The sequence below is a fragment of the Polistes canadensis genome, unplaced genomic scaffold, assembly GCF_001313835.1.
Source record: "Polistes canadensis isolate GaletaPanama2010 unplaced genomic scaffold, ASM131383v1 scaffold_144, whole genome shotgun sequence".
In the NCBI taxonomy this organism is placed as follows: domain Eukaryota; kingdom Metazoa; phylum Arthropoda; class Insecta; order Hymenoptera; family Vespidae; genus Polistes; species Polistes canadensis.
Window position 1 is genome coordinate 171,965 of NW_014569691.1, and position 22,335 is coordinate 194,299.

At 36.9% G+C, this 22,335-nt stretch overlaps 4 protein-coding genes across 6 annotated transcripts in view; 3 read left to right on the plus strand and 1 right to left on the minus strand.

Annotated features, from left to right (window-relative positions):
* Positions 1-393: 393 nt before the first annotated feature.
* On the plus strand, positions 394-4,250 carry LOC106788581 (T-complex protein 1 subunit delta). 2 transcript variants are annotated; one of them, XM_014751979.1, is made up of 9 exons: positions 394-807; positions 1,047-1,099; positions 1,215-1,556; positions 1,641-1,736; positions 1,806-1,967; positions 2,039-2,383; positions 2,463-2,714; positions 2,790-3,082; positions 3,140-4,250. In XM_014751979.1, the coding sequence occupies exons 1-8, from the start codon at positions 699-701 to the stop codon at positions 3,033-3,035; spliced, it is 1,605 nt and encodes a 534-aa protein (XP_014607465.1). In that variant the 5' UTR covers positions 394-698; the 3' UTR covers positions 3,036-3,082; positions 3,140-4,250. The 2 variants fall into 2 exon arrangements, with proteins under 2 accessions (XP_014607465.1, XP_014607466.1); XM_014751980.1 differs by having other exon boundaries at positions 3,742-4,250.
* Positions 4,251-4,820: 570 nt separating this feature from the next.
* LOC106788580 (N-acetylgalactosaminyltransferase 7) overlaps positions 4,821-22,335 on the minus strand; it is a 29,041-nt gene continuing 11,526 nt past the window's right edge. Inside the window, exons 1-12 of one of the 2 annotated variants that reach the window (XM_014751977.1) lie at positions 8,151-8,182; positions 7,779-7,955; positions 7,512-7,717; positions 7,269-7,435; positions 7,000-7,207; positions 6,741-6,917; positions 6,415-6,658; positions 6,102-6,323; positions 5,930-6,028; positions 5,731-5,856; positions 5,491-5,657; positions 4,821-5,406 (exon numbers count right to left, since the gene is read on the minus strand). In XM_014751977.1, coding sequence (XP_014607463.1) covers positions 5,517-5,657; positions 5,731-5,856; positions 5,930-6,028; positions 6,102-6,323; positions 6,415-6,658; positions 6,741-6,917; positions 7,000-7,207; positions 7,269-7,435; positions 7,512-7,717; positions 7,779-7,934 — 1,746 coding nt within the window. In that variant the 5' untranslated portion in view covers positions 7,935-7,955; positions 8,151-8,182 and the 3' untranslated portion in view covers positions 4,821-5,406; positions 5,491-5,516. Of the gene's footprint in view, positions 5,407-5,490; positions 5,658-5,730; positions 5,857-5,929; positions 6,029-6,101; positions 6,324-6,414; positions 6,659-6,740; positions 6,918-6,999; positions 7,208-7,268; positions 7,436-7,511; positions 7,718-7,778; positions 7,956-8,150; positions 8,183-22,335 lie in introns of those variants that run through there. The other variant, XM_014751978.1, reaches the window with a different exon arrangement.
* On the plus strand, positions 8,783-10,097 carry LOC106788582 (rRNA-processing protein FCF1 homolog). The gene is made up of 5 exons (XM_014751981.1): positions 8,783-8,897; positions 9,048-9,130; positions 9,213-9,284; positions 9,428-9,737; positions 9,818-10,097. Exons 1-5 carry the CDS (start codon positions 8,895-8,897, stop codon positions 9,959-9,961), a joined length of 612 nt encoding a protein of 203 aa, XP_014607467.1. The 5' UTR covers positions 8,783-8,894; the 3' UTR covers positions 9,962-10,097.
* LOC106788579 (cadherin-related tumor suppressor) overlaps positions 13,913-22,335 on the plus strand; it is an 84,007-nt gene continuing 75,584 nt past the window's right edge. Inside the window, exon 1 of the mRNA XM_014751976.1 lies at positions 13,913-19,392. Coding sequence (XP_014607462.1) covers positions 14,032-19,392 — 5,361 coding nt within the window. The 5' untranslated portion in view covers positions 13,913-14,031. The remainder of the gene's footprint in view (positions 19,393-22,335) is intronic.

A 22,335-nucleotide genomic window follows, 5' to 3' on the forward strand; every position in this document is an offset into this window, starting at 1 on the left:
CGTCTTACAAATATCAAGCTGGATTTTCTATATAATATATTTATTAACAATATAAAAATATTTTCTTCTGCAATAAAAAATTGTTTATCGGACGAGTTGTATTGCATCGATCTAAATAAATAAAAATTGGATAGGGGTTGCGTATTTTTTCTAACTCATACAAAAAATTCGACTAATAAGCGATTAGTTTAAAAATCGATATAGACATCATTTAAGAATGCATCCACGGCAGCTGTTGTCGCCTCAATAGCGTGGCTGCTGAAATTGCATTGGCTACTTGATTCTAACAATGTCACGTGTCTGTTCGCTGATTGATCGGTGCGTGGTCCAATCAATGACGATCATTTTAGTTGCACATACTTCTTCGTAATATGAGAATCAGATTTAAAGGGAGTAAGATACCGGTCTTGTGAATTAACCATAGACAAATTTGTGAGCTGAATCTTTCATACCAACCGTGAACTTTCTCGATTGTTATAATTAATCAGTGAAACAACGAAAATAAAATTAATTTTTGACGTTTAATTACATTTTAAACAAACTTCAATTTAATTTTAACCTCAAAATATCTCAAATAAAAAACAAAAGTACCGCGTGAAAACGTTACTCGACATTTTCACGAGAATATTTCTTGCGGGCTTGCTCATAAGCTTCGTGTAAATTTAATAGACACAAAAAACATAACTACTTCATCCAAAATGACTGGAATTTCAGCGGGTGGTGATGGAAGAAGTGCTCATGGACAAGCTTATAAGGATAAAAGTAAACCTGCTGACATTCGTAGCAGTAATATCAACGCTGCGAAAGGTAATTGTAAATTTTTTTAATGTTTTAATACACGTGCGTCTACTCCGATTAATCAAGATCAGAAAAACTCCTTATATAGTAATGTCTCACTAAGATTCATCGTCTCTTATTATAATAATGATAATTCACAATATTTTCAATTATTTTTAACTTAAACAAGCAATTGTAATATTCGATTACGTATTTCATAAGAATTGTAAATTTTAATTCCAAATAAACTGACAAATTTGAACTTTCAGCTGTAAGCGATGCCATCCGCACTAGTCTGGGTCCTCGTGGAATGGATAAGATGGTAATATTTATATGGAAGCTATTCACAAGTCAAAGAAATTGTGTTAATGATGAATGATTAAAGCCATTTAACATGTTAATATTATTATTAATTAAATTCTTACTAATACGCACAGATTCAAGCGGGCAATGGTGAAGTAACAATTACAAATGACGGAGCTACTATCTTGAAGGAAATGAACGTTATCCACCCTGCTGCTAAAATGCTTGTTGAATTATCCAAAGCACAAGACATTGAAGCAGGCGATGGAACTACGAGCGTTGTTGTAGTTGCTGGTTCCATATTAGAAGCTGCAGAACGTTTATTACAGAAGGGAATTCATCCTACACTTATAAGCGATGCTTTTCAAAAGGCTGCTTCTAAAGCAGTCGAAATACTTACAAATATGTCTATACCAGTTGATCTAGCGGATAAAGAAATGCTTGTTAAAGCTGCTGCGACATCTCTTAATTCTAAGGTGACTTATGAAATATAATATTGATCTAAGATCTATTGATTTGAAATTTTTAAATTATTTTCTTTTTTTGCTGCATTTTTTTAGGTTGTATTTCAACAATCAAGTTTATTGGCACCATTAGCAGTGAATGCAGTATTAAAAGTTACAGAACCAGGAAACGAACAGGCTGTAGATTTAAATGTAAAGTATCGATTATCACTTTGATTATTTATTTTATACATTTATACTTAATTTAAATTCAATCTGTAGGATATCAAAGTTATTAAAAAATTAGGTGGTATCGTTGAAGATACAGAATTAATTGAAGGGTTGATATTTACACAAAAATCGTGTAATGTAAATGGGCCGAAACGCATCGAGAAGGCTAAAATTGGTTTGATTCAATTTTGTATTTCTCCACCTAAAACAGATGTAAGTTTTATTGATTGAGAAATATGTTGTTTGAAATTGTAAGAAATTATACATTAACGAAACATTTTCAGATGGATCACAATGTTATTGTGTCAGATTATTCTGCAATGGACAGAGTTTTAAAGGAAGAACGTGCTTATATATTAAATATCATTAAACAAATTAAAAAATCTGGATGCAACGTATTATTGGTTCAGAAATCTATTTTACGTGATGCAATTAGCGATCTTGCTATTCATTTCTTAGATAAACTCAAAGTTATGGTAATCAAAGATATCGAACGTGAGGATATTCCGTTTGTATGTAAAACTTTGGGATGCAGGCCAATCGCATCTTTGGATCATTTTGTTGCTGAAAATCTTGTTAATGCAGAATTGTGCGAAGAAGTACAAACAGGAAATTCTAAGTTTGTTAAGGTTGGTGTAGTATTTTAAAATGCATATATGCAGTAAAATAATGTTGAATTAATTACTAATCGTATCTTTAATTATTCAGATCACTGGTATTCAAAATTATGGTCGTACTGTTACTGTACTGGTACGCGGAAGTAACAAGTTGGTTTTGGAAGAAGCTGAGCGCTCTTTACATGATGCGTTATGTGTTATTCGGTGTTTAGTCAAACAGAAAGCAATGATTGCTGGAGGTGGAGCACCTGAAATTGAACTTGCGTTGAAATTAGCAAATTACGCTCAAACGTTAGGTGGAGTCGACGCATATTGCATTCGAGCTTTTGCAAATGCACTGGAAGTAAGTGTTAAGCATTTCTATGATGATAATTGGATCATGTACATTAGATTAAATTTAATATTATATCAATTCCAGATTATTCCATCTACGTTAGCAGAAAATGCAGGCTTGAATTCAATCGCGACTGTTACTGAATTACGAAATAAACACGCTGAAGGTGAAATAACAACTGGAATTAATGTTCGCAAAGGAGCTATTACAAATATCTTGGAAGAAAATGTACTTCAGCCACTTTTAGTTTCAACCAGCGCTATTACTCTTGCTTCTGAAACTGTACGCAGTATACTCAAGATAGACGATATTGTTAATACAAATCAATAAGAGCCACTTTAAAAAAATATCAACTAATAATACATTTAAATAATATGGTAAGTTATTAATATCCCTAAATTTATATCAAATATTATTATATACACTTCTTACAGATTTTTACGCTTTCATTGCAATTGTATTATTTATACGAAGTTCCACTGGGCTAATTATCATAAAACTTTAGTTGCATTAATGTTTGAATAGCCTTTTGTACTATTCAATGATTTTATAACAGAAACTTAAATTAATAAATGAATTCTTGATAACATTTTTTTTTGAACAACTCATTTTCTAGCTATAGTTTCTGTAACAATAGGACATACAAATATATTTGTAATGACTATAATTGTCTTCTCGATTTAGCTTAAGTCCTCCTATTCCGTATGAATGACCGACCGATCCATATAGAGATCATATATTATTCAATCATATCGTGTATACGAGTAAATTTATATGGAAGGGATACTCGAGTACACGCGAACAATTGCAGTTATGATAAAAATGTGTTTTCTTTTTTTTTATTATTATATATTTGTACAATTTCTCAAAACATATATAACATATTTCGTGTTACATTTTTTTTTTTCATTCAGCATTATCAATACATCTTCATACCAAATTCGGTGCATTCATATAAAACGTGTAAAGTAATAAACTTTTCGTATTATTTGAGACTTATCCATTTAACTATTTTTTTCTTTTCTTTTTTATTTAGACCATAATTGAAGGATTTATTCGTAAGATTTGCCACAGCTATAAATAGTAATTACTATTTCAATGTAATATACAGAAGTATATTCTGAATAACAATATTTAATGATAGTAATAAAAATAGTAATAAGTTAGCTGTGTACGTGTCTGTGTATATGTGTCTGTGCATATATGATCACAATGATTAATTTATCAAGTATAATTCAAGCTTGATTTATACATAATATCTAAAGATAAGCATTATATTTATTAAGTACAAAGGAAGATTAGTTAAATAGAATAAATTTGTTTGCTTGCACGAAATTTCTTGTTTATATAACTTATCTCCTGCTCTGATTAAAAATATAAATTATAATAATTAATGTAACTTTATGCAATTCACTGCAATATCATCAATGCTTATCAATTTTATTGAGGAATGTTGAATTAATTTTTTAAATATATAAATAGCAAAGTTCTGCGTGCTATGTCTTCATAGAAATGTTAGTTGCAATATTAAAATGCTATATTATTGGAATGTGTATTTCTAATTATTAAATCTGAAATATTCATTACACCTGACTTAGGCTGTTGTATACTGTAATAGATATATCAAAAAATGATTATTATATAGTAGTGAAAGTCATGAATAACAAAATGTCTTCTTCTTCGTGTATATATGATTGCACATTTAATATCACAAAGTACAAAAATTATATTGACCGCGAGCGTGCATATTTAATTATCAAAAAATAAATTATTCTGATCAAATGACAACATTTTTTTCATCGAGAAAATGTTATTGACATTTTGGCAAGTTATATCAAAAGTACGATAATTACTACCCAATTAAATATTGCCCATAAATTTAGAGATTTTTTTAAATTACTTTAATATATTTTAATTAGAAAATATTTGTTCGTGATTAATATGAAAATGACATACAAAACGATCGAGAAATTCATTTGTTAGGAAAATTAGAACGCACAAAAATGCATCGATAATAATGCAAGTAATTGAATGATGTAAAAATGATCAAAAGAGTGGAAGCTCTCTTTTATATTGTCATTCATACTGAAATATATCAATTTTTTATTATATATTAATTTGAAATAATTTTGATATAAATTTTACACTTTTAACTATAGTGTTTTTTAGAATCATAAATTTAATAAGAATATATTTAATATTATTGTAAATGATTAGTCGTGTTAGTATAAAGATAATGTTCATAGTGGAACATTTCATTCATTAAGAGCATAAAATCGCCACTGTAGGAAGGAACAATTGCCCAAAATTACATATACATACTTATAAAGAGCAGTCTCATTTAAGTAATCTAGTTTTTCCAAAATGGACAAAAATAATAAATTAGAATATTCAATTATACGGATTTGTAAAGTGTCTTTTTGTAATTTGTCCATTTGTGTAAAAACGTGACAAAAATTTGAACTATAAAATAGAAGACTGAACTTTACAGCACCTTATTGTCTGTTGTCTCTTAGCATACCATTTCCATAGTTTATGTGCTTTGTGAATTATACTAAATGATTTCACAAAGAATTATTTTTCCTTTTAGATATATATATATATATATATATATATCGCTACTTAATTTGACAATTAATTAGCAATTAATCACGTTTTCATTTATCTGTAGCAGGTCAAATAAGATTCGTGTAAAACATCCCTGAAATTATTATGAATCATATTACAAATAAAATTTCTTTTTAAATAATTTTCATATTCATATTAAGAGTTAAATATTACATACCATAAAAAATTCATATTTAAATACATTCACCAATGTGGATCAATTTCGTGGAAGGACCATTGTTGATACGTGTTATTCACATCACAGGGCATTAACGACAGCTGTTGAGTTTGAGGATGAAGTGCCATACATTTTTTATGAACTCGATGTAACAAAGTTTTAGTTTTCTAAAATTATTCACAAATTAATAAATTATAAAAAGAATAATTCAACGTTGGATATCTGTAAATGATATTATACTTCGTCATATTGCCAGGGTCCATCAACTGTACCCAAACGACAAAATGCTAATTTGACTCCATGCCCATCAGCTTCGATACAACGTTCACCAACACCTAGCTGACCTTTTGAATTTAATCTAATCAGCTAAAAATAAATATCACTGTTAAATATTCAATCAGCTACCAAGATATGATGAAACATATGTGCACAAGATTACTTGATTATTTCCATAATTATGACAATATGAAGTAGCCATAAGACTCGGAGGTGCATGTCCCATGGTATCCAAACATGCTCCAGTTGCTCCATTTCTTAACTGCATACAATTACATTATTTATTACGTAGAATTGAAGAATAATATTTGAATACAAAGATCATTCAGAAGTACCTCTCCCCAATGCATATTTGGTGGCAATTCTGGAAATTTATCTAAAACGTCGTAAGCTACATTGTCCATGTACCATTGGAAACTTTTACACTTCTTTCGTTCCTTAAAAAGTAATTGTTCCGTTATGTCACCGTGATTGAGTAATCTTGCGAGCGGTTCTCTGGTATAAAAGAATTCTTTGTGCTTCTCATCAAACCAAGTTTCAATCACTCTTTTATAGTTCTGTAAAATTCAAATTAGAGATTAACTTTAATTAAATAATCATGTATAATAAAATAGAATAGTTTGTTTAAATAATTGTATGCATATTTACAATAGTGATCAACGGTCCTTTCTTCTTTTGAGCGAGTTTGCCAAATGTATAAGGCATAAAACCTCTGTACACGTGTCCAACATGCGAGCAAGGTACCCAAAGAATACTCCCACCACATTGCCAAATTTTAAAAGACAATTCAAAGTTTTCTCCACCCCATACAAGTAATCCTTCATCGTAACCACCCAACGATAAAAAGTATTGACGATTTATTGCAAATAAACCACCAGCATGAGTAGGAGATCTAAATTCAAATAATGATATAGATTAATATTTAAAAAAGAAATATAATAATAATAAATTTATTACTGTAATAAATGATATACTTGTAAGGCATGCTGTCGTGCGCTCGAGTTTTAGCTTCTCTCCTAGGTAATTCATTTTCTTTGTACAACATTCCCCATTCAAAAATTCCTCTATACAAGTGTCCTGCTTGATATACTGGTCGATATGCAAAATTTTTATGATCAATACCATCGATCACAGGAACTGTCATTACATTGCTATAATATTTAAATTATATAAAAAAAATTCTCTACACAATTAATATATATGAATTTTGTATATTTAAATATTAGATGGTACCTATTCATTGCAATTGGAGCTAAAAGCGGCGGTAACCAGTTAACATTAACTTCACAATGAGCATCCAAGAAGACGATAACTTCACCCTTAGCTTCTCGTGCACCTCTCGATCTTGTTCTTATCAATCCTTGCCTTTCAGAATTTCTAATTAATCTCACTTTACCTCCCCATTGTTCGATATAAGATTCTAGATCACCCTTCAAATTTTCTATAAAAAAAATAGATAATTGTAAATACCATTAGTGAATGTGTTAAAAAATAAAATATACCTTTATCAGAGTAGTCATCAACAAGAAGAATTTCTTCCAAGAATTTGGATGGCGTTCTATTCATTACGCTATGTACAGTTCTCATTAATACAGACCAACCTTCGTTATGAAATACTATAATAACGCTTGTTCTCGGTAAATCAACTGGATAATTCCAATGTTTGCATCTAAAAAAATGTCAGTTAATATGAAATAAAATTGAAATACAAGAAGATACGCTGTGAAATTGGAAATCAAACTTACTCGGGTGGTCTAGTGTCAGGAATTGATCTATCTAAGGAAATTTCATCAGAGCATACCATATTCATACCATAATCGGATTCAGATTGTTGAACGTCGTTTTGTTGATCATCTCTTAAAATGTGTGCTTTACCATCTTCTCCAGGACCTACTTTTGGTTGTACATTTCTCGGCTCAAAGTTACCTAAATCTTCCACTAATCCTGGAGCCTGTAATTCAACATTTTTCCCTTAATTTATATAATTAAATTAAATATTATATTTAATTTACCTGTTTGGTTGCTAGTTGTTCCGACCAATATACTTTAATATTATGAACTTGATTGTCAGAGAAGAAAGAAACAATTGTATAAAAAATAATTAACACCAATATCCCTCCAATTACAATATTAAATAAACGATGTCTTCTTAACTGTACAATTCTCATTTTCACATATATATATTTTTTCTATAAACAAATAAACATATCGTATTAGTAAATAGAACATAAAATAATATTATCATATTTCATACAAAAATATGACACTAAAATACTACTAAAAATAATCATAAAAAAAATACTATAGAGATAACGTCTATAAAAAATTGACATTTTAATAATAAAATTAGGATTCAATAATATAAATAAAAAAGAGACACGTACATCTTTTCTCAATGAAGAAAAATATAATTTGTAAGGAATGTGTGTTATATATATTTCACTATGTGTGTGTGTGTGTATGTATATCTACAATTACTGTAATGTTCACATTAAAATTACACTTGTACAAACATATACATTGTTTATAAATTAAGAATGATATGTCTATACTAGTTAGAACATAAGAGCCAACGTGTCTATCACGCGGGACGAGAAAATAGGAACAAGGCTATAGAGTAGGAACATCCAGTTATTTTAAACTGCATTCCTAACGAAGTAACATTGTACAGTTACGATCGTCCTTTTGCATCGTTTTAGGAAAAAATAATGGCGCCAAGATTATCACGATTTTCCTAAAGAAACTGAAAGTAGATTGGTGACTATTTCAAACTAGACCAATTAAATGATACCTTTGAAAAGAAATGTAATTAATTCTTCGATTACTATTTTGTAATATTTTATTATTTTTTACTTATAATCTTTAATATTAAATTTAAGAAATAGTTTACGCGTAAATTTGATTTGAAGATTAAAAAGAACGATCATTGTAATCTTTCGATAATCGAAATATATCGAAGAGTATGAAACATAGGGTCGAGTGTAATTATAAGGTTAACTGTATGCACTTCCATAAATCGCCGCTAGAGAATGCAATATCGATATTCGTATTGCATGTGCTATTAGTTAAGTTTGATTTGAACTACGTGTTTTTTATATTTTAAAAGGATTGTTTAGCAAATTAATACAATGGTTTGTAATAATAATGCATCATTAATATTTATATTTTATTTCATAATTTTTGAAACGTTTTCTTCTATTGTATATTAATATAGATATTACTAGTCATTTTTATAGGTTATCTTTGTTTACAACATATTCAAACTGATTTTGTTAATACAGGGAAAGACTAAAAAAACTCGTAAAGTTGTAATGCAGAGGTTTGCACAGATGAAGAAGATGATCAGTCCCAGTGATTCAAGAATGTAAAAATATTTTAATATAAATATTTTTCTTTATAAAATTGTTTTAAAGCATTGTCATAAAAATGAATTTTTTTATTTATAGAAAACCAGAGCAGCGAGCAGCATCAAAGAGAACTAAGCCTGATGATCCATTTAAATTAAAGACTCATGAAGCGTAAGTATAATTTGTTTATTTTTAACTATCAGTATCATATATCTACGATACACCAAAAGCCAGCATCATATTTTTGTTACGGCAATAAATAGAAAAATTAAGTCATAAGCTGTGGTTAAAATATTTGCTTTATATATTTTCAGGCCTCAGCAATCTGCAGCATTATTCTTCCAATACAACATGCAATTAGGACCTCCATATCACATTTTAATAGATACAAATTTCATTAACTTTTCGGTTAAAAACAAATTAGATATTATAGAAAATATGATGGAATGTTTATATGCAAAGTGCATACCTTATATCACAGACTGCGTATTGGGAGAATTAGAGAAACTCGGTCAGAAATATAAAGTAGCTTTAAGGATTATAAAGGATCCCAGATTCGAAAGATTACCTTGTATGCACAAAGGAACCTATGCCGATGACTGTCTTGTTAATAGAGTGACGCAAGTAAGTTTACTAAATATATTTAACAAAATAAATTATATTATTTAATAGAATGAACGATATCTCATATAATATCATTTTAGCACAAATGTTATATTGTTGCAACCAATGACAAAGATTTAAAAAGAAGAATACGAAAGATACCTGGTGTACCGATAATGTATGTTTCTCAACATAGATATACTATTGAAAGAATGCCGGATGCTTATGGTGCACCTAAAAAGTGATACGCATTGATCCTGTAATTAATTTAATAAAACCAACATCTATACCTATTACTATTGGTATAATAAACGCTACTATATCATTAGTATCATTTATTAGAAAAATATTGTACAAAAATAAAATTTGTATATTTTGTTATAAAACAACGAATTCCATATAAATTCATGTAAAATATGGAAAGAAAAAGAAATTTGTTCGTGGAAGGTCGTGTACATAGATATTCGTTTTGTATGTTTTACGATCTACGATTGAGAAGAGTAAAAGGGAGAAGAGAAAGGAATGTGCTGTGTGACCGGAAAACGATATGTCTCTCATGTACTAGCAGGAGCCAAAGACAAATAGGGAGTATGTGTTACAGTTATTGTTCGGTGAAACAATAAAGCTGTAGCATGTACCGCCCACACGGTGTGCTGGGACTCGATAGAATTTTACTCTTTACTAGTACGATGCTGTGCCGTATATGGCAGAGAGACTAAAATAACGTTAGACGAAGTGGGCGCAAAAGCCCATTTCGTCTGACGAACAATTTCACGCGAATTTATTGTATATTATTAGTTATATTCTATTATTATTTTTATTAAGTATTGTTCAAAATTTATTATAAAGTCATTTTAAATAATATTATCGTGGGTTCTGAATAACTTCAAGGTTTAAGCAGAACACCCGGGTTCAAGTTGTCTTGAGTCAATCAAATCAACCGTTAAATTTTTTCAAGAATCCTACAATACCGACTTGCAATGAAATCGATTTCATAAAATCGATCTACGATATATCGATTATTATCGATTTATAGCGCTAAAATTAAATCTCTTAGAATTGTTCGTACAATGGATTTATCGAATTTTGTCAAGAATATAACTTTGTATTTGTACCGAAAGACAATGGTATAATTGATCGTTCCACTGTCAAATATTCTAAACGTCTAGGATATCTCAGAATAAATGTCAGGATTCCATTGACCTTCAAAAGGTTATAACCTTTCTAATCTAAGAGAGTAACAAATGGCATATACGCGTACGCACGTCGTAGACCATGGTGTTATACCAAAGGAAATATTAATCATGCGTGGTGTGCACACAAGCAGTTCAGTGTCTCTCTCTTCGTGTTTACACCCTCGCAAAATTATTTCTATCCGTATATAAATTCTATCCCCATTTAAGGTACAATACGATGCGAGAGATTCAACGTTCTAACAAGCGGATCTTTGTCCTTCTTGTTAGATTTATATTCCAACGACGATGACATTTCTACTATGTTATTATTATTATTATTACCGTGAAATTGTATTATGTCTTCATAAATTTCTAACACACTACGATTATACAAATTATATTACAGTTAAATTATAAATATTTTATTCATTTTTACGGTGGAGAACGAAGACGCCAAAAGAAAATATTTGAAAATAGGAAAAGGCGGGTAAATTTAAATTCAAAAATTTCAACGTGGAAATCGCCATCTGCATTTCATGCGGTTAACTTTAACAATTGGTACTTATCCGTCCTAGATAAAACTAATACAGTAGGTATAATCTAGGAAAGAGAAAGAGAGAGAAAGTATATTCTTGCGTAGGACATAAATCGGTTGACCTATCAAAGCGCCAATCGACATATATACGTAGGACTATATACTCTCTCGTACCCAGTAAACTAGATTAAAGGAAAAGACCAGATAACCAGCGCGACCGCACTCGCGAAAACGAGAAAGAACGAAGAAAACAGAAAGAGAAAGAGAAAGAGATAGAAGAGAGGAACGGTCGATCGCGGTAACGGATTAGTTATAAAAGTGGCTATAGCTCCACGGATGTATATCTGCAGCGCCGTGGGTCTGGACCCACAACTGGACCCTCATTACCCCTCTTCTTCCCTCTTCCTTTCTCTCTCTCTCTCATTCTCGTCGTCCTCCCTAAGCCGCGAATCCCTCCCGTCCTTTCCCGCTATTTCCCCTTCTTTCCGACGCATTATTCATCTCTTGTTCTCCATCCTCCTCCCTCTCCTTATTGGTACGGCTTACTATTCTCTATCTCTGTCTCTCTGTCTCTCTGTCTCTCTCTCTGTCTGTCTGTCTCTCTCTCTCTCTCTCTCTCTCACGCATTCTATCCGTGTATCTTTCTCTTTCTTTTTCTCTCTCTTCGAAGCAATATAATCTGTCCTTGTTGCACTCGGAGGTTGAACACTCGGCGGCCATCTTGCATACCTGAGCCTCCGCATTGCTCATTCCTCGAGGGCAAAAGGGAGAATATCTCAGCGAGAGGATGGCGGTGGTGGCGGCGGTGGCGGCAGCGGCAGCGGCAGCGCGGGATGTGCGAGACGAAACTATACTGGAGGATGAGGATAAGATGAGGTAGGTAGAGTAGGAAGAAGGGGGGAGAAAGAAGAAGTGGAAGATGTTGAGAAGGTGGTGGTGGTGGTGGTGGTGGTGGTGGCAGTGCTGCTGCTTTTGCTGAGAGTGGGGAGAGGGGCCTTACCTCGTGGTAGGGTAGAAAGAGCGAGAGAGAGAGAGTGAGTGAGAAGGTGGCGGGGAGACGAAGCGAGAAGAAAGAGAAAAAAGAGAGAAAGAGAGGGAGAAAGAGAGCAACGTTGAACACGATGGATCGGAGAGGGACGGCGTCAGGCCCAGCGAAGAATGCTTCTCTTGGCAGCGCCAAGGATCTGGGACCGGCTTAGTTCAGTCGAGTCAGGTCAGTCCTCGGGAAGGTGATATTCTTCGTCGCACGTTGAAGCCCTTGTGTACACGTACCTACATACGTTCTTCTTCTTTCTCAGCACACGTTTATCTACGTTCTTTTTCTTCCCTTTTTCTTTCTCTTTGCATTTTGTTTTTTTTTTTTTATATAAATATATATATATACATATATATATTTCTACTTTTTTTCACAAAACTTTGTCTTTTTTTCCTCTCTTACGTTTGTACAGTTATCACGAACGCGAGTGATTTTTTTTCACCCTGTTGAACTTATAATCGTTCGTTCGACCGAGGGTTAGTTATCGTGCTGTCGATCATATGTAGATCGTCCGCGAGTGATTTTGAATGATCGTTCGTTGGTTTGTCTTTGTTGTTTTTTTGGAGATCATTAACTTTTAACAAGGAACGAGCAGAAGTGGTGAGAAGTTGCGTAATATTTGCTTTGAGATTTGATGGAAGAGTGCCGTATCTCATTGAAATAGGTTACGCTTGCGTGTTCTTTGTGATGTGCCGGTCCATACCCGTTCCATGGGAAGCTGTCTTGGTATCTAAGTGACAAGGAATTTTTAACGATCAACCTGTTACTTCGTTCGTTCGTTCGTTCGTTCGTTCGTTCGTTAGTTAGTTCGTTCGTTCGTATTTGCTGTCTGTATTTTAAATACGTATCTCTCGTTTTACCTTTTTTGTGTGGCTTTACGCAAACGAAGTCAAGGTTGTAACCATGGTAAGAGACACGTTTCTAAGATCGACTATTTGACTTTGATGCGACATAATTTAGAATAAGATATACGCAGTTTATCGAGATTGTAACGAGACAGACCTTTTATAGGGAATGTCAAGCCAGTGGTCGTAATTTAATGGAAAAAATGACGGTAAAAGGAGATCCGATTGGTCTCTTCTAACGCGCATCTGCAAACGCGTTTTGCGAGGTGCGGCCCCGTGGGTCAGTGCCCCCACTATCGGCCGAAGTCTCTTCTTGTACTCGGTTAACTTTCGACCGGCGGATAAAAAGAAAGGTCCGGTCCGGCGAGAAAGGAAGAAGAGAAGAAGGAAGAAGAGGAACCGAAAAGAGACACCCACCCCCTTCGAAAGTACAACCTTAATCCAATTTCGAATAAAGAGTAAGAAGTGCCGGGGAAGGAATGTAATAAAAAATGCAGCTCGTTGCTGCAATCGATTGGAGATAAGAGCGCGTGCCGATTAAATGCTCCCCCAAAGAAGTGGTTGACAATGACGGAAGGAAAGTGATCGAATTATCGATGATGAAACTGAAAGAGACAATGAGGAAAAGGAACGACAGGTAGTAGCGGTGGATCGTAGATGATTTATGCCGACGAGTCGAGAAGAATTTGGCTAAGGAAGAAGGGTGCGCTGAGGTACCGAAGAGATGATCATAAGAAGATCGATGGTCCTAGCCTTGGTCCTGGGATTGTTGTTGGTGGACCAAAATGGCGGCCAGGCTAGCAACAACGAGATGCGCTCGTCGAGCAAATATTTTTTACAGAACCTACCTCAAAGAGTTACGCGGTTAGTTCCGCGTAGGTCACCGATGTTGCCGCAAGATAGTGCGACAATGGGATTGACGATGCAAAGTAGAGCGGTCGACACCAGAGTTACGCTCGAAGTTAAGGAGGGTGAACCGAAAGGTACCTTGGTTGGTCAGATACCGGTGAAGCCTGGCTTTACTTATAGATTTAATGAACCACCCCAAGAGTTTGTGCTCGATCCTAAGACCGGCAAGATAAGAACAGCTAAGGTATTGGACAGGGAAGCTCTCAGCACCGATAGATTCGACCTAGTCGTACTCTCCAGTCAACCGACCTATCCGATAGAAGTGAGAATTCTCGTATTGGACATCAACGACAACGATCCCGAATTTCCCGAATCTAGTATAGCCGTAAGTTTTTCCGAATCAGCTGTCGTCGGCACGAAATTGTTATTGGACGCTGCCACCGACAAGGATACTCCCGAAAACGGAGTGACAGATGATTATTTCATCGTCGATGGTAATAAGGATGAAAAATTTCGTTTGGAAGTTACGGGTAATCCGACCGGCGAGACTTCCTACCTTCATTTAGAAACTACGGGGAAATTGGATAGGGAACAAGTAGAATATTATTCTTTAAACATTTGTGCCAGAGATAAAGGACACCCGCCTAGATTAGGTTATCTTTTGGTTAACGTAACCGTCTTAGACGTTAACGACAATCCACCGATCTTTCAACAAAGCGATTACGTCGTTGCTCTGAACGAAAGTGCACCGGTTGGCACTAAAGTTCTTACCGTTCATGCCACCGACAAGGATTCCGAAGATAATTCGAAATTGACGTATTATTTGCCCGACACCGAGAGACAGTTCACGATAGATCCGGAAACGGGTACCATCACGACCGCGGAACCTTTGGATTGTCCCGAACAAAGCTGTGCGACAACGCGCCCAGGTGGAGGCTGTCCAAAGAGCTGCGTCATAACGGTCTTCGCTCGAGATCATGGATCGCCCAGACAAGACGGTCGTACCTACGTAACGGTTAATTTATTGGATGCGAACGATCACGATCCTGAAATCAAATTCAGTTATCTCACGTTAACTGCTGGTTATGCAACGGTCGATGAAAATGCTGCCAAGGAATCTCTAGTTGCTGCCATCGCTGTCATCGACAACGACGAAGGTCTCAACGGCGAGACCACCGTAGAGATTCGTGCTGGAAACGAACTGGGTCATTTCAGGCTGGACAACACGCAAAGTTTCGATATCGTTCGAGTTAATGGTAAATTGGATCGAGAAGAAATTCCAAAGTACAATCTAACAGTCGTTGCCACCGACAAAGGCACGCCACCGAGATCGGCGACGGCATATCTCGTGATTCATGTAAACGATGTCAACGATCATGAACCGGTCTTCCAGCAGAGCGAATATTCCGCGGTCTTGTCCGAGCTATCGCCGATCGGAAGCTTCGTCGCTAGCATCTCAGCCACGGACGCGGATTCTGGATTGAACGCAAGAATTTATTACGACTTTGAATCCGGCAACGAGCAGGGATGGTTCGCCATCGATCAAGATACCGGTTTGGTTACAACCATAGCGACTTTGGATAGAGAAATTCAAGGTAGTATCGAATTACACGTTTCCGCGAAAGACGGTGGACCAAATCCAAAGTACGCGTCGACTCACCTAAAAGTTACCATTCTGGATGAGAACGACGAGGCACCGAGATTCTCTCAAAATACCGTTTACGTCAGTTTGTCCGAAAATACTCCTCCGCAGAGCCTCGTTGCGACGTTAACAGCGGTGGACAACGATCAAGGTACCAATGGAAGTATCGCTTACAGTTTTCATTCGAGCGTTCTCAGAGATTATCCGAAGACTTTCGCATTGGATGCTCTAACGGGACAATTGACAACAAAAATCAGCTTAGATCGAGAATCCATAGCGGAATACAGTATATTGGTGATCGCTAAAGATCAAGGAACGCCTCCTCAATCATCGACAGCTACCGTTTTATTATCCTTGGAAGATGTCAATGATAATCCACCGGTGTTTTATCCCTGGAGATACTTGATGTCCGTGCCGGAGAGCGCACCAGTGGGTACTTCGGTTGGAAAAGTCATAGCAACGGATGCTGATGCTAGAGAAAACGCTCAAATTAGATACTCCTTAGAATCCGGCGGGGAAGGAATTTTTATCGTCGACGAAAGAACCGGTGAAATCACTTTGGAAGGTTCTTTAAGAGCCGCGCACAAAACGCTTTACGAATTAACGATCTCTGCCAAAGATACCGGGGATAAAGTTGCTTCTAGAAACGCCATGGTCGAGATTATACGCGAGGAAGATCTGGAACATCTCGAGTTCGACAGTTACAATGGTTACAACTTCCGCGTGATGGAGGATAGGGGCGAATGTAGTTCCATGCCATCTGGCTTTGGTAAGGAAGTTGGAACCGTACAAGTTACTCAGTACGGTAATTCTAAAGTAACTTACACCATTCTCTACGGCGATCCAAAAAGAAACTTCAAGATAGACGAGGTCACTGGGACGATCAGTACAGCTGGTTGTTTGGATAGAGAAAACGTAGGATTCTATAGTTTACAGTTAGCCGCCAGAGCCGGACTTGCCTACGGACAGACCCTTGTAAACATAACAGTCATCGACGTCAACGACAATCCACCAAAATTTCCTAAAGGCGAAGGCGGCGACGAAGTATACTTGAAAGAAAATGCTGCTGTAGGTCAAGAGGTTTATTTGGCGCGTGCCAAGGATCGTGACGCAGGTGCCAACGCCAGAATAGTTTATTCCTTGACTCACAATCCTGGAGAACAATTTCGAGTAGCCGAAAATTCGGGTATCATATATCTGGGAAAGTCAATAAGAGCACCGCCCGGTACGGTCTTAAATTTGGAAGTGACGGCAACGGACTCTGCCGTCCAATCGCTTTCTGCTCAACATCAAGTAAGAGTTATCATCGAAGATGTCAACGATCATACGCCTGTTTTCAAATTGACGAGTTACGAGACCTCGTTGTCCGAATTAACGCCGGTAAACGATCGTTTCTTTTCGCTTACCGCCACGGACATTGATCTTGGTGCTAACGGGAGAGTTTTATACAGCGTAACCGATGGAAACGCCGAAGGTCGTTTCGGAATTTTCCCGGACGGTCAACTTTACGTGAAGAACGTATTGGATCGCGAGGAACAAGATTATTATGCGTTGGAAGTGACTGCCAGCGATCAGGGTAGTCCATCGAGGAGTTCCGTAGTTCCGGTTGTCGTACACATTCTCGACGAGAACGACAATGCCCCGGAATTCACCAATTCGAGTTTTACTTTTCACTTGCGCGAAAACGAATTGCCAGACACGTTCGTCGGTAAATTATTAGCCACGGATCGCGACGTCGGTCGTAACGCCGATCTCATGTTTTCTTTGCCAATCAGCCAACAAGATTTCCTCGTGGATCCTAGAAATGGATTCATCAAGTCGTTACGCGTTTTCGACAGAGAACTTTTAGTCAGCAACACCGGCGCCAGTTACGTGACATTAGAGGCAACCGTTACGGACAACGGGGAAAATCGTTTGAGAGATCGCGTCAAAGTCACCATTTACATTACCGACGTAAATGACAATACGCCACAATTTCAGAGATTACCTTACAAAGTGCAAGTGAGCGAAGGGGCAGCTGTGGGTACTCAACTACTTCGAGTTTATACTACGGATGCTGACGAAGGTCTCAACGGAGATGTTTTCTACACTTTAGAAGCAGGCAATCAAAATGGAAATTTCATGATCGACGAAGCAACCGGACAGATTTCTCTCGTCCAACAGCTCGATCGCGAAGTTTCCAACAGTTATTTATTGACCGTAGTTGCGCACGATGCTGGATTAGAAACGCGTTTATCATCCAGCGCTACCGTATTCATAGACGTACTCGATGAAAACGACAATGTACCATTATTCGTAGATAACAAATCGAAAATTTCTATTCTCGAGACAACGGCAATTAATACGGAATTATTAAAATTCAAAGCGACCGATAACGATCTCGGACCCAACAGCGAATTGACCTTCGCCATATCCGCTGGCAACCGAAGGGATACTTTTTACATCGATCCCCTCAGCGGTACTTTGTATCTAAGGAAACCATTGGATTACGAGGAATTAGAGAAGTACGTGCTCAACATAACTTGCAGCGACGGTGGACACCCTAGACTCAGCTCGGTAATGACACTCGTAGTCGAGGTCATCGACACGAACGACAATCCTCCGGTATTCCCGAACACGGCTATCGTACGACAAATTCGCGAGGGAATACCGGTGCATATGCCGATAGTTACGATAACCGCGGAAGATCCGGATTCCGGGGAGAACGGTATGGTCAGTTATTCGATCGTCAGTCAGGATCCCGAGGATCAGTTTCGTCGTTTCGGTATAAATCCGTCAACCGGAGTGATTCATACGTTATTGCCGATCGATCGGGAGGACGTGGACACGTTTAAATTGGTGGTCGTTGCTACGGATAAGGCTCAACCGCCTAGCGCCAGATTATCGGCAGAAAAATTGGTCATAGTGATCGTAGAAGATATCAACGACAACGCACCGATTTTCGTTAGCATGTCGGCGGTAATTCTACCGTTGAAGGGTAACCCCAGTTATCAGGCACAAAAGGAAGTAGTGGTAACGCAGTTGGTCGCGAAGGACTTGGACTCGAGTACCAACGGGTTGGTCACTTACGAATTGCTCCGATCTAGCGTCAATTATTCGGACATGTTCCGCATACATCGTACCACGGGTTATCTAACGATGCGATTACCAAGATCAACGAGGAACTCTCTGGAACGCGTATCGAAATATCAAGTGGGTGTCAGGGCAACCGACGAGGCCGTCCAAGCGGAAAGAAGATCCTCCGAGACTTATCTGACCTTGATAATGCCTGGGGAGGATGGCGAGGATCAACCGATCTGGGAACATCGAGGTCAGCTCGAGGGTAGCGTGTACGAAAACGAACCGGTAGGGGCGAGTATTCTGAGAGTGAGTGCGCGTAGCCGCAGATCGAACATCGATCTCGAGTATTACGTGACGAACGTGACCGCTGGTAGCGGCGGTCCTCAGGTCGACAGATTGTTCGACGTCGACACGAAGACAGGTATACTCTCGACTGCTGCTGCTCTTGACAGGGAAACAGGAATCCAGTGGTACGAGGTGGAGCTCTACGCTATCGGAGTTGGCGGCACCAGGCCCATCACCGCGTCCACAAAAGTAAGTTACCTTTATCGAATGTTAAACGATACCACGAGTAGTAGCTACATACCGAAACTTATTTCCCAAAGGGGAATTTTCTTTCTCGATTATTTCCTCGAAAGAACGATATATATTTGAACTTAATCATTTACTTTCAAACATACGCGCAATCGAATACACAATTTCAACAGGGGCAAATTGCATTTATTCCGGATACAAAAAATACGCGAAACATCGAATTTAACTGAACATTCGTATTAATTTTAGAAAATTAAAAGTGCACACGTTATATCATTATTAAATATATTACACGTGTATATAATAATTATCTCATTAATAATATAGGTTTATGCGCGCATGAAACATTTGAAATATTGTTCCGAAATTAATCATATTTCACGTTTTATCGGTTCATACATACACATACTTATATATACGCGTTCGATTACGAACGCCTCGGCTTGTAGAAATACGATAAATATAAATTCGATCGGGAAGTATGTTACGTAACAATTGGGCCTAACATAATTAGAGAGCGAGCGATAAAGAGCAAGGGAGAAGAATTCGCGAGGCGAGAGACCACGAAGGACAATGTGCGAGGGTGGGAGGGAGATAGGTAGGTGGGTAAAAGGACGGGGGGAGAGATCAAGGAACGTAAAAGAGAGTGAGAGAGAGAAATGGAAGGTGATGTGGAGCGAGGAGAAGGAAGGAAGGAATAAGAGAGAGAGAAAGTAAGAAAGAGAGAGAGAGAGAGAGAGATGGTTCACGCGAGAGTCCGATGAGAAGTGGAAGGAGCCCAGCAGCAGTCAGCGAAAGAGAAAGAGAAAAAGGGAGTCGACGGAAAGAGAGAGCGAGAAAGAGAGAGAGGGGTGGGAGAGAATAAACGACAAGATGAACCGCGTGCCAGGAAATCAACTTGGATTCGAGTTGGGGCCCCTGCCTGCCTCGCTCCGGAGGTACAGAACTGGAGAAAAACTTGATCTCGGACGAACGCATACAAACACCCGAGATAGTCTTAACGTAGGAAGAGAGAAGCTGAGAGAGCTGCTGCTGTTGCTGGTGGTGCTGGTGCTGGTGCTGATGCTGGTGCTGGTGCTGGTGCCTGTCTTCTTCTACTTCGATGCCATTGCTGCTTCATTTCTGAAGATTCTTTCTCTCTTTCTCTCTTTCTATAGTTCGTATCTTTCCCATCTTACCAACCGTTTCGATACCTCCCGCCTTTATCCTCTGCTCCTGCTGTCTCTTTCTTTCTTTATTTCTTTTCTTTCTCTAAATCTTTCTCTTTCTTTCCTTTATCGTTCGCTGTTGGGATCCGTGACTCTGTTCGGGAAGCAACTGCAGTTTCGACGTTTTTGTCGCGGGCCACTCTCTTCGGTGTTTCGTCGATCCTTCTGGTTCGGCATTCTACTCTCCCGCACGTATAAACCCTCCTCCTCCTCTTTGCCCCCGCCCTTTTTCTTTTCTTCATCCGATCGAGACCCGCTAAGAGTCCCATCTCTTTTCGTTTGTCCATTTTTTCTCTCTCTTTTTTTTTTTTTTATTTTTTTGCTTTTTACGTTTCTGACTTTTCTCAATCCTTTTTCTCTTTTTTCGTTCCGTTTTTTTTTGGGTCAGCTTAATACTCGAGGATGTGTAAAATTTACTATAATATGTTCAAGTATTTCTAGATACGAACGGCTTTTAAATTATAGATTTGAATCTTGGAAGTTGTGGAGATTTTAATAAATGTTCGAGGGAAAAAAATATAAAAAGGATTAATAATATCTTATATATTTTGTGTGTAGATTATTTTGATGGACAATTAGAGAAGAAGAGGGTTAAAACGTTATAATTAATAATACCGTTCGGGGAGGAAATGGCGAGGGTATGCGAGTATTACAAAACGTCGTATTATTCCAATTAGTGTGAGCCAGGAAGTATTCGTCTCTAAGCAAATAACTATCGTAAGTTGGTACGATTAATGCAAATTTTCGAGTCATTCCGAAAGCGACGTTGGGTCCGTAAAGTTAGACTACCGACTCCACTTATAATATATTCCATGGTTTCTCTGTTATATATACACACACACACATACATGTATACATACGTAAACGAGTTCAGTGATCGCGAAACATTTTCAGTACGATCACTCGCATATATGAAATAAAGACGTTTGTAAAATACCTTCTATCGTGCAGCTTATTATCTCACTCTCGTGGAATGTCTAACTTGGGTAAGCAGAACATTTGATTTAAGAAGGTTGCCTTAACGTGATCTTGATGTACGTTCGTGTGTTGCTCCAATCGAGAATAAGAGAGAGAAAGAGAGAGAGAGAGAGAGAGAGGGAGAGAGAGAGAGAGAGAGAGAGAGAGAGAGAAAGAAAGAAAGAAAGAAAGAATCCACACGTATAGAAAGGTATACCTACGTGAGTGTAGAACGGGCTGTACGTGTTAGTGTGTTTGCGAGTGAACGCAAGCGCGTGCATGGGTGGGTCCTGGGCTCGTGCGAAACGTAGGCGTAATGTACATACACATTTCTTTCTTCCCTTTATTCTTTTTCTTTTTTTTTCTTTTTCTTCTTCTTCTTTCCTTTTCTTTTTTTTAAATCTTTCCTTTTCGCGCGCGCGTGTGCGTACCTTTTTTCTATCTTCTCTTTTATCCAGATATATATATAGTATATGTGTTATAGATACCCACTAATATACACGCGAGAGAAGCTAATAATAGGTGATAATAATTATGTTGGTTGAGATATCCGATGATTAATAATACTCTCGTTTATGCGAGTTAGATCTTTCCGACTAAAATACACGACTCCCTCGCATATTTGCCTTGTTCTTTTTTCTTTTCATATAATTTTACAATTTTATTATGTTTTTTATTTATTTAATGCGTGTGCCTGTTTTTTATTGGTTTTTATTTGTTTGTTTATTTGTTTTGTTTTTTCTGTTAACCAAATGCGCCATTGTGTTACCGAGATGTC